At 41.0% G+C, this 11,567-nt stretch overlaps 1 protein-coding gene across 2 annotated transcripts in view; it reads left to right on the forward strand.

Moving 5' to 3' along the window:
* SUGCT (succinyl-CoA:glutarate-CoA transferase) overlaps nucleotides 1-11,216 on the forward strand; it is a 341,541-nt gene extending 330,325 nt beyond the window's left edge. For both annotated transcript variants that reach the window (XM_032103637.1, XM_032103633.1), the window contains one exon: nucleotides 10,828-11,216. In XM_032103637.1, the coding sequence (XP_031959528.1) occupies nucleotides 10,828-10,991 (164 nt within the window). In that variant the 3' untranslated portion in view covers nucleotides 10,992-11,216. The remainder of the gene's footprint in view (nucleotides 1-10,827) is intronic.
* The last annotated feature ends 351 nt before the right edge of the window (nucleotides 11,217-11,567 follow it).

Consider the following 11,567-nt stretch of genomic DNA (forward strand, 5'->3'; position numbering starts at 1 on the left):
ACAAATTATTTTTTTAGCTTGGATTTTCAGTAGTTTAGGCTTGTGCCTGCAGGATTTTCCTTTTAGAGTTTTGCAGGGATTCTCCCAGCAACTTGTCTTTGCCATGTAGTTCTTCAGCTCCTTCCTCCAAGAACAATGAAAAACCTCTAGAACACACCTTCTAAAAGACACAGACAGAACTGTAGAAAAATGTGGAGATACGTTCAGCTTTTTACCGGCTAGGCTCGTAGTTCAATGCCTTAGAAAGCCTCGGGCAGCCTAGAGAAGTAGCATGGGCAATCCAGCATTTCAGTAGCTCTAAAAGCAGCAAATAGCAGCTGCAAAACTGATACCACCAGTAGAAGCAAAGAGGGAGAAATATAGTCTTCAGCTTGCCTAATTCCCGCAATTAGAAGCTTTCAAACAGAGACAGAAACACGCAGATGTTCGCAGAAGGATTGCAAAGCCAAAGAGCGTGGGCCCACTCTCGGGCCCTTTCTTTTATTTGGAAAGGGGAAAGGGGAGGACTGGGGGCAGACCCGGGGTGACTGGCCAATCAGACACTGCTAAAGAGTTTGAGTTACATTTGGTTTTTCCGAGGCTTGGAACAAAGGAGTTCAAAGCATATGGCAGAGGCAAGTGTCTTGGGGAGGGGGAAGGGAAGCTCGGAACAGGCAGCAACAGAAAAGATGCTTAGAAGAAGTTCTGTAACTAAATAATTGTTTTCCTTCAGACTTATATCCTTGATAAACTCTATGTGTAATCCTTATGATGACCTGAACTATCCTCATGTCCTTTAAGCCTCATGTCCCCAGAGGAGCACAGTATGTGCTAGATGCATCTGAAAGAGCTGTATCTGTACTTACTGGTAAGCCATTTTCAGCCAAACAGAGTATTTAACGGCTGCATTCTTTGGGGGCTTTTTTGAATGTCATCAGGGCAGTAATTTGGGCACCTGTCCTTCAGCAGTTGCCATTTTTCACAACACTGTTAAGAACTTTATTTTCCTTGGGATTTCTGCAATTTTGTCAAGATTGAAGATTCAGAAGTTACTGTGTGTGGTGGGGACAAGGCAGACAAACAGATGATTAGAAAGACAGCACAGACACAAACTTGTTTCCTTAGGAAATGGAGTTACAGATTATTACCTAGGGAATTTATGGTTCTTTAAAATTGCTACCTCTGGGTATTCTTACTAGTCATCTTCCTTCCTGTCTTTCTTTGAATCTTCTCCTAAGGTGTTTGGGGGTTTCAGGAAGGAGTGGGACCATGTGAGTCTATACAAAAAGTTAGGCCAAATTTTCAGCATTGCGAGGCGATACATGTGGGAAGAAGTAGACACCACTGTACTGCAACTTGTTTTAAAGCTTTTTGGTGCCAAGAGTCTGTACTAGTTTGAAAACAAACCAGTGGGAGACACCAAGTCAGAATAACAATTTAATGGAAATTAAAGAAAAGGAAAAAAAACGGTAAAAGAAAACACTGTCAAACTGACAGAGTCAAGGTACAACCTGAATCCCTGTTAGGCAGGGTGGTGGTAGCAGTCTGGTAGAATGGTGGCTGCAGTCCTCTGAAGTGGTGATCCTGTAGTAAAAGAGTCTGCACTTCCTCAGGAAGTCCAATGGTGGCTGTGTAGGTCCTGTCCTCTGGAAATTCAGTGGGAAGCCCATGTCTCTGGTGTTCAGCCTCAGATTATATCCAGGATGGGATGCTTGGTTCCTCCCTCTGGGTGGAGCATCTCACAATGGGGTAATGAGTCATGAGGCAAAGTGTTGATTAGGCTCATTAACAGAAGATATTCCGGAGGGAGTTATCTCTGAGTCAGGCGGCAGGACAATGATGGGCAATTAACAGAAAGATAGTCTGGGGGAGGAGGCAAGGAAACACTGCCCCACCTGGTTTCAACAGCTCCTGAGGATGGTAACAGAATACACTGCAACCCAGGACAGAGTCCTCTCACAAAATTGTGTTACTCGATAGCACAATTATGTGGGATTACTCTCAAATATGCAACCAGAGTGACTGATAAATTATTTCCTTTACTCTAGCAGTCATGTAATATTAATTAGGTACAATTAGTATTGTGACTCTTTGAAAATGTAAAGAGTTATATAAATTTTGGTTGGTATTTTCACTGTTTATATCCAGGATGTTGGTTGATAGGAAATACATAAAATGTTTTTTAATGCATTTCTTTACATGCAGCTTCAGGTGAGAAAGCACTTTTATAAATGTACTTGGCAGAGGGTTTTCAGAATTGTGTAGGGGATGCTTTGAATGCCTAAGTGTTGGTTTAAAAGTGGTCTCATTTTTAAACACCCATCATGGCTATCACAGATAATATATGTGATAATACACTCTGCCTGTCAAGTCATTCTTCTCACAATGCTTCTGTTTTCACACTCTTGACTTTTGTGAAGTTGGACTGTCCTCATAGCTCTCCCACAGAAGTCAGAATTGTCAAAATGAGAAAAGGTGGCTTCTAGATATTTCTAGTACTGATGCTATTTACTGCCATACCAATTTTACTGTTTAATCAGTATTTACTGATTATTTATGTGTGTTTGTATGGCACCTAGAACAAGGTTTACTTTTTTTTACCATTTGTAAAAGTTTGTTCACCCTCTCCACTCTCAGTTACTGATTCCTACTAATCCTGCCAAAGTTTTCCACCCTCTCAGCTGTGCTGGGTGCCAAGTGAACACTTTGTGTGACTGTGCTCTAAGTGGGGGAGGAAGTGGAAGCAGCAATAAGGGAGGAGGAGCAAGATTTTGAATATTATTTCCTTAATTGCTTTTTTTCCAATCTATTATAATAGAGTTGTTCTTAAAAGGTAGATCACCTGCTCTACTGTAATGCAAAAAAAAATTTTTCCCAGCAATTAAATAGATTCCCAAAAAGTCTCCCAAGCTCCTAAACTTTCAGAGCTATGGTTAAAAAAAAAAAAAGGGAATTTCCCAGTTAAGATGGAGCAGGTCATTAATTCTGGAGATTACTTTAAAGCCTATGTGCACTACTCATACTAGCAAGTACTTTTTAATGAGCTTTTTTGTGTACTTTTCTGCTTTGAGTTTCATCAAGGGAAAGAAGCCTGGTGTAAAGTGGTGTAGCCAAGCTGTGCTGTGTGCTTGGGTGTACCATCTTCTCAGCTGGGAATAACAGATTGACAGAAGTCATGGCTGGGACCAATGGGAAGAAACCATACACTCAAAATGCAGTTTCCCTGGTCTGCTCCTCATATCATATCCCTGCACACATCATTTCCAACACCCATATATTCTTCATAGTAGCCATGAAGCCCCCCTCATGGACTTATTTTGTCTTGCTTTCCTTTTCATTGCCTTAAAAGTCACTGCTTCTTTCCTGCTGATCTCCTTCAGGCCAGTTTCATAACCAGCTGATTGCATGCTCCAAACACTTGACCTGTAGCATATAAGGGATCTGCATGCAAATGTATTGGCTCTGGGCCATCATTCTTAACTGTTGATGATATTTCATTGGAATTGCAAAACTGTTGTGTAGCAACACCATGTTATTGAAAGAGGCATACATGTTTGGTTTGTGTGGTGGGTTGACCCTGGCTGCAACACCAGCTGCCCACCAAAGCTGCTCTAGCACTCACCTCCTCTGCTGGTCAGGGAAAGGGATTGAGATGAGGACACAATAAAATCAGTGTCATGAGCAAAACAAACTCAACTTGCGGAATAATTAATCTATTTTATTTTCAATCAAGTCACACAGTAGGATAATGAGAAATAAAACTATACCTTAAGAGCACCTTCTTCCTACCCTTCCCTTCTTCCTGGCCTTAACTTCTCACCTTGTCTCCCACAGTGGTGCAGGGTGTGGGGAATGGGGGGTTGTGAACAGTTCATTACAAATTTCTGCTTCTCCTTCCTCCTTAGGGGGAGGACTCCTCACACTCTTCCCTGCTCCAGTGTGGGATTCTTCTCATGGGATACAGTCCTCTATGAACTTCTCCAACATGAGTCCTTCCCAGAGGCTGTAGTTCCTCATGAGCTACTCCAGGGTGGGTCCCTTCCATGGTTTACAGTCCTTCAAACAGTCTGCTACAGTGCGGATGTCCACAGGGTCACAGGTCCTGCCAGCAAACCTACGCCAGCATGGGCTCCTCTCTCCACCGGTCCACAGGTCCCACTGGGAGCTTGCTCCAGTGTGGGTTTCTGTAGGATATAAGAAGTCCTGTTCAGTTCTGTTCACTCTTGCTCAACAGAAAGCACTCTGAGGAAGGTTCGGCTAACAGCGAGGTAAAAACAGGTCATATGACCAGAGATCAGGCTGTGTGGCTGGGGTGTGCTCACCTCGTGCGTGAGGCAGTGACTGGTTGGGGAGACGTGTGGACACCACATGACCAGAGAGCTGATGGGGTAAAAGGATGCGTGAACAGTGACACCGCAGTGGCAGGCTGCCAATGCATGCTTTTTTTGGTTAAGTTTAGAACATAAAAAGGCTCAGTTTGTTACAATAAATGATCTTCTTCGGAGCAAGCAAGGAGGTCCATGTGTTTTGTTCCCCATTGCTATGGGTTTCCAATGGGGTCACAACCTCCTTCAGGCATCCACTTGCTCTGGCTTGGGGTCCTCCAGAGGCTGCAGGTTGGTCTCTGCTCCACCGTGGACCCCCATGGGCTGCAGGGGCACAGCTGCCTCACCATGGTCTTCACTACGGCCTGCAGGGGAATCTCTGCTCTGACACCTGGAGCACCTCCTCCCCCTCCTTCCTCAGTGACCTTGGCATCTGCAGAGCTATTTCTCTCACACATTATCACTTCTATCTTCTGCTTACTGTTCTGCAGGTTTTTTCCCCTTCTTAAATATGTAGCCCCAGAGTTGCTACTGCTGCCCCTGATTGGCTTGGCCTTGTTCAGTAGTGAGTCTATCTTGGAGCCGGCTGGCACTGGCTTCATCGGACATCGGGAAAATTTCTGGCAGCTGCCAGAAATTTTTGGCCCCTGTAGCCAAAACCTTGCAATGCAAACCAAATGCAGTTTGTTTTCATGTGATTCCTACATCTGTATAAAATACACTGTAAGCTAGGGTAGCACTAACAAGTGGTGCTGGGTTTCTCATTGCTCTTTTTTTGCAAAGGTAGATATGTTTCAAGCAGAATGTGTACACATCCATTAGCTCAAATTTTCCCTCTCTTTCTCTTGTCCCACTTGAATAATAACAAATAATCATGACTTTTCTCCTGAGCTTGGCTGTCCCCAGGCCTGATTCCATCTACATAGTTTGAGAGTTAGATTGCTTCAATATGCTCTGTGCTGTAGAAAATGTGTTATCCGGTGACTGCTGCACAATGCTGCAGGACTGCTATTTTTCAGGACAAAGCAAAGATTATTACCTTTATCCACTTTTATATGCTATGCTTTGCACATTTAATATAGTTCAAATTCAACTTTAATTTCTGCTACTTGTAGAGTGAAACTGACTTTGCTTCTGCAGCCACAGATCTCAGCAATGCCCAGAGAAACATTCCAAAGACTGCTGTGTGTTTCACCTGTTTAGTGTGAATTTTCAAAGGCATCTCATTCTTGAAGGATCCTTCCTCTGGACCTGTTTCGGTGGTTTTATCTCATTTTTCTCTTTTGTTTTAATGTGTTTGGTATGTCTTAAACTAGTAGCTCAGTATGATTCTTAGCAGTGCCATACTAGATAGGCTCTAAAGAAAAAGAATTTATTATGATGAGGCTCAGTTCAAGTACTCAAGATGTCTTGGTACAATTGTCATTGTGGTTGCAACTGCTAAAAATTTTGATTTATTGTTGCACTATTAACTCTTGTAGGTTACGTGGTGTGCACAGCATGTATTTTAGCAATGTGTCAAAATCAAAATGATGGTAATAATAATAAAAGATTAGCCTAGAATTTAAATGTGGTGAAAGAGCTCTTGGTTTTACTGGCAGTGATAATCATAGCAAAAAGAGAAAGAGACTCCTTTTAATTTAATAGGACAAAGGTAAATTACAGCTGCCACTCATTCTTTCATTGTTTTTCTCAGGTGACAATATGTGCCCCCTTAACTTCATGCTTGAATGGCATATAGTGTCCTGCTGACAGCCAGGATGCACAGGTGACTACCGCCTTACACCCTCTCACCAGTCAGTCACCCTGCTTCTACCCCAGCAAAGGCCTGTTTTCATCCGCAAGGCTCCCTGTAACTCACCCACATGCAAATGCTTTTGACCTTAATTAAAGCAGTTCACCTCTCTCTGCCTCTAGGGATGGTTTCCTCATAAGGCAGTTGTGTTTAATTAGCATTTGCATAGCATTCTGCTGGTTGCTTTCCTGGAGCGTTGTTCAGTAGGAGCGTGGGATTGCTGAAGTCTGACTGGCAAGCTTTGCACCCTCCTAATTGACACAGAAGCCAAGTAAAAGTTACACAAGGAAAGAACAGAGAATCGTTAATGATGGATCATTAGCAAGTAGCTCCTTTGAATGAATGTAGATAACTTTATAACTCTATCAAAGTGAAAAGTAGCGTGATGAATTATGCATCAAACAATAAAAGCTCAAGGAAGACACCAGTTTTATAATTGCTGTGCAATTTTCTAGCATGCTCTAGTTTGTAAGATTAATTTTCTTTGGGAAGCATGAAGCATTCTGTCTGTTGCACACAACGTCAATTTTGGTTTTCTCTCTGTAGAGATTTTATTCTGTGTCTTTCGATATCTCTGCAAAAACTCCCAGGGGTTGAGATCCAGAATTTCTATGCTAGCAAAAATTTGCGCAAGCAAATGAAAAGTCTATAGCTACTAAACCAGTTTCTTTAAGGGTTTGCTATTTCTCAGTGTAAAGAGTTCTCTGATACACACACCTGAAATAAGATTGCTTTGTATCTGTTTTTAAAAATAGAAATTGCATTGTAGTTTTGTGGCTATGTTGAATTTCTAGACTAATAAATCTCTAAGGGGCATTTTTACTTTGAAATTATTGTCACAAGCATTTCAGTTGGCACAGAGATCATTCCTGTGGCTTGCACTAGTGCCAGTTCTGCCCTTCTAGGGCTCCTACTCACTCCTAAGAAAAGGAATTAATACAAATATTGTCTAGTGATGTCACCTTTCCCTTTAAAATGTACTTATCTCTCACTTGAGGTTTCCTCTGAAAAGTGTGAGCAAGTGTTTGAAGTGAGTAGAATTGGAGGAGTAAGTTAAGAGAAAACTTATCCCTGATGTGAGCTGTTTCTTAGCTTTCATATTATAGTGGATGAAAGGGACATATATTAGTGGGTGAAAGAGTCTGTGAGAGATCTAATCCATCAGAAAGCCCCAGGGATCAGCTGTGGGCTCAACTATCCTGGAATAAATCTCCTTCCTAAAGGCTGGATTGATATGAACTCCACAGCCTCCTCACATGGCTTGTTTCAGTATTTTGCTACCCCTACCATTAAAAAAGTTTATTATTTGTTTCCTACATTTTCCTTTGTTGCAATTTATGTCAAATAGTTCTCATCATGGACATGAAAAAGGATTTCTTTCCTCCATCCAGGAAGTTGGCATGGATTTTGGGGGGTTAGGATTTATTTTAGTGCTGGTGGTGGTTATTTACATTTTTTGAAAACAGTTTTGAAGTTGTTTTTCTCTAGCTTTTCTCTTTAGGTCCATGATCCTACTTGGTTCAATCTGTCATGTCTCCTGTGAAAATTTCATCTGCTGTCTTGTGGAAGCTCTCAGGTGTTTCAGATGGCTGTGCAGTGGGGGCCCCACACCAGACACTGCTCCAGCTGTGACTTGCCAGCTCTAGAGCAAAAAGATTATTTCATGTGTCCTGCAGGCATCTCTCTTGTTTGTACATCCCTGTATGACACTTACCTTTTTCGCAACAGCATGATGTTGTTGACTCATCTTCACTTCGTGATCTAGAATAACCCCTAACTATTCCTACTTTCCTGTTTGTCCCCTGCCCTGCATTTATGTAATGAAATGTAGTTCCTTCCCCTTGACAGTATTGAATTTCCCCCTCTTCTATCAGACCTTCTCTCCAGTGTAGCCAGGTCATTGTAAAATGTGCTTTACAGGAAGTTTTAGCTTTTGAAGTCCTCAGAAAGCTGAGCAGGTAAGATCTGAGTTCCATCAGCCATCCAGGTAAAAATAAACTGATAAGTGCTTCATGCTGAACAGATTCCTCTGGAGCTCACTTGAAATATTCTGTTTTAGAAGATCCCAAGAAGCAATTCTCTGAATATGATTTCCCTCTCAGTATTGCACCTGGCTTTGGGTTTATCTAGACCTTGTTTCTTTACTCAGTTTATGGAAAATAACAGAGAATTTTCTTTTTGAAAGTCAAATTTTGATTTGGCATCCTACTGGTTGAAGGGTGTGCTGGTCTTGCCTGGGGTAGAGGCAATTTTCTTCACAGTGGCTGGTATGGGGCTGTGTTTCAGATTTGTGCTGAACACAGGGTTGATATTAAGGAGATTTTTTTTTTATTGTTGAGCAGGGCTTTCAGAAAGCCTTCCCTGCTTCTCATATTGCCACATTGGTAAGACAAGTGGCACATGGGAAATTGAGAGGAGAAACAACAAGGACCGGTGACCCCAACTGACCAAAGGGACATTCCAGATTGTATGACATCAAGCTCAGTATGTAAAGTGGGGTAAAGAAGGAGGAAGGAGGGGAACTTCTGGAGTGTTGGCATTTGTCTTCCCAAGTCACTGTTATGTAGCTCTGCTCCAGTGGAGGTGGCTGAACACCTGCCTGCCCATAGGAAGTAGTGAATTCCTGTTGTTTGTGTGCAAGGCTTTTGCTTTTCTCATTAAACTATCTTTATCTCAGCCCGAGAGTTTTCTACCTTTACCTGTTCTGGTTGTCCCTCTGATTCCACTGGTGAGGGAGTGAGCAAGTGGCTGTGTGGGGCTTGACTGCTGGCTGGAGTTAAACCATGACAGAGGATCATCTCACCTGACTTGATGTCTGGGTGGTAAAGCTCCCCATCTAAGGCACTTGTCTACCCTTTCCTTTATGGAGAAACACAGGTGATCACAATTCGTCTGACCAGGTTTACTGATTTACCAGCGTCTTAGAAGACACTGTAAGTGTGTACTTTCCTCTTCAGTGTCTCTAAAAAGTGTCTAAGGACCTAAACTTCTATATCTAGATTTTTGATGGGATGTATCTCACCTCCAGTCCATTTCCTGCTAGAAAGACAAGAGATCACATACACTAATTTTTCTTAAGAGGTACATACTGTCTGTTACTCATCTCCTGAGTATTTTCATTGTGATTAATTTTCCAATATTGAATGGAACTTGGAGTTAAATGATTTGCTCTGCAGTTCCCCAATTCTAACTCCTTTCCTTTTTAAACTCAGAAACCATACATAGAATCCTAGAATCATCTGTGTTGGAAAAGTCCTTTAAGATCATCAAGTCCAACTATTACTTCTTCCAGGAGCATACTTGTCAGAAATGTACCAAATCAGCTTGAAAAAAAACGTTTTTCTAGGCACCTTTTATCTTATTTTGTTCTTCTTGAAAGTGGATACTTTACCGTATTAAACATTTGATTATAGTTCATGAAGACTGGCAAAAAGATTTAAAAATGGCATTTTTTGGCATCCTGAATGACCTTTGTCAGCATCTCTCCTCAAATAAGTAGTAGCTTTACATAGTAAATTTACCAATTCATGCTGTGGTTCAATTCCCTTGGTGGTCAATATTCTATTTCTTCAGAAATAAAACAAACACTGTTCTGGCTATTGAAATGCTCTTTATATTTCTTTGCATTTTGAAGTAAAGTGTAGTTTTGTAGACAAAGATATAATGAAATATAACCTTTTCTGTAAATTCTTTTTAATGATGTAATAAAAGCCATTACTGTGAATAGAGGAATCCTTTTGCCAATTGTATCAAAGGCTTTTCAGTTTTGTATTAAAGAAGAGTTTTCAATTAACAGTTAAGGAAACCATTGTCCTCTCTTTCTCCATGAAGCAGGTAATCTTTCTATGCATGTTCCGAGTGCATACCTCACTTCTGATCCCAGAGTAAACTTGTGGCTCATTCTCCTTTCTGAATCTGGTAGTAAGAGTGTAGCTACTTTTCTGCAGGAAACTACACTGAAATCTGTTCTTTTCACTACAGAGTATCACTAAAACTTGAGATCTGACTACCTGCAACAGAAGAAGACAGAGGAGTCTTCATATCATTGCCAGCTTCCAAATTTTCACCTTTGAAATTATTCCTGCAGGAACAAATAAATCATTGTTGATTTTCTTACTGCTGCTGCTACCTGTATTTTTAATTAAAAATGTAAACCAAGCTGGGGAATATAATGTGCATGCTGTCAATTCTATGTCACTGCAGGATAATGGAGCACACTGCAGAGGTACTTGAGCTGCTGCCAACTGGAGATGGTGCTTCCCATTGTCCGTGCACTGCTCTGACATCAGTAAAAGTGTGTTAACATGACATTTCATTGTGTCCTTGTGCTTGTGCTGCCTCCTGTTGTAGAAATGTGGGGATTTCTGCACCACATCTTGAGCGGGCTGGACCTTGCTGTTCAGGTAGCAGAGAGTGGCAGACCTGTGACATAATATGACTCAAAGCATCCTGATATACATATCACTGGGAAAAATGGGAAGACAAGATTGGGAGAATATCCAGCAATTCTGCATTTGAGTGAACTATTTTAAATTGGCTTATTGGTATATTATTGCAAACTGGAATATTTTTTAGTCTGTAATTTCAGAATATAACATTTCTAGGGTAAGGACTGTGATTAGAACTGGTGTGAAAATCAGTTGCCTTTAAACTAACGTAGACACTTCAATATAAATATGGGTAGTAACTCTAAAAATTTCCCTCCTATGTGCTTTTTTTTTTTTACAGGACCAGGTGTCAGATACAGTGAATTTGCTGTGTCACATCCAAAACCACCTCCACTTGTTGGACAACACACAGTGGAGATACTGAAGAGCATGCTGGGGTATGAGGATGATGCTATAGAAGAACTGCTTCGCACTGGTGCTGTGGCTCAGCATGAGGTCAGATAAGGAACATTAGCTACATTCCTTCACACTGAGTTCACATTACTTTGTCCTCTTTTTGCCCCCTTCAGTTTCCCTAATGGGACTCAAAGAGAAGACATAATTTAATTCCTAATTTTCTTCCACGTGTGTTTGCATGATTTTAACACTGATGTATCAAATAAACAATCTCATGCTGTCTGAGTGAAAGATTTTCTTGGGGGGGTTGGGAATAAATGTAATTATACAGTCCTGTGTGACTACTCATTTTCTGTACTTCACATGGAAAATGGAGCCCTTATCATAATTACAGTAATTGCCTAAACATTTGTTCTCAGAAAGACGTGATGTTAGTGAAAAGAAGCAGAACCTTTAAAACCTGTATACTAGACTCTCCACTCACAGAAAGCTGCTTTGTATTTTAATAGAAAGTAATTTATTTACAAATTGGTGGTTGATCTGATTGATTTTGAACAGAATTATCCATCCTGAACACTTTGTTCTCTCTGTCTTAGATCAAGAGTAAAGTAACCGTTACAAAGTTTGCTTCTATTCCCTGGTATTCCAAATTACTAATATGTTTTTGTATTACGTTGCATAGTC

The sequence above is a fragment of the Corvus moneduloides genome, chromosome 1 (assembly GCF_009650955.1).
Source record: "Corvus moneduloides isolate bCorMon1 chromosome 1, bCorMon1.pri, whole genome shotgun sequence".
NCBI classification, from domain to species: Eukaryota; Metazoa; Chordata; class Aves; order Passeriformes; family Corvidae; genus Corvus; species Corvus moneduloides.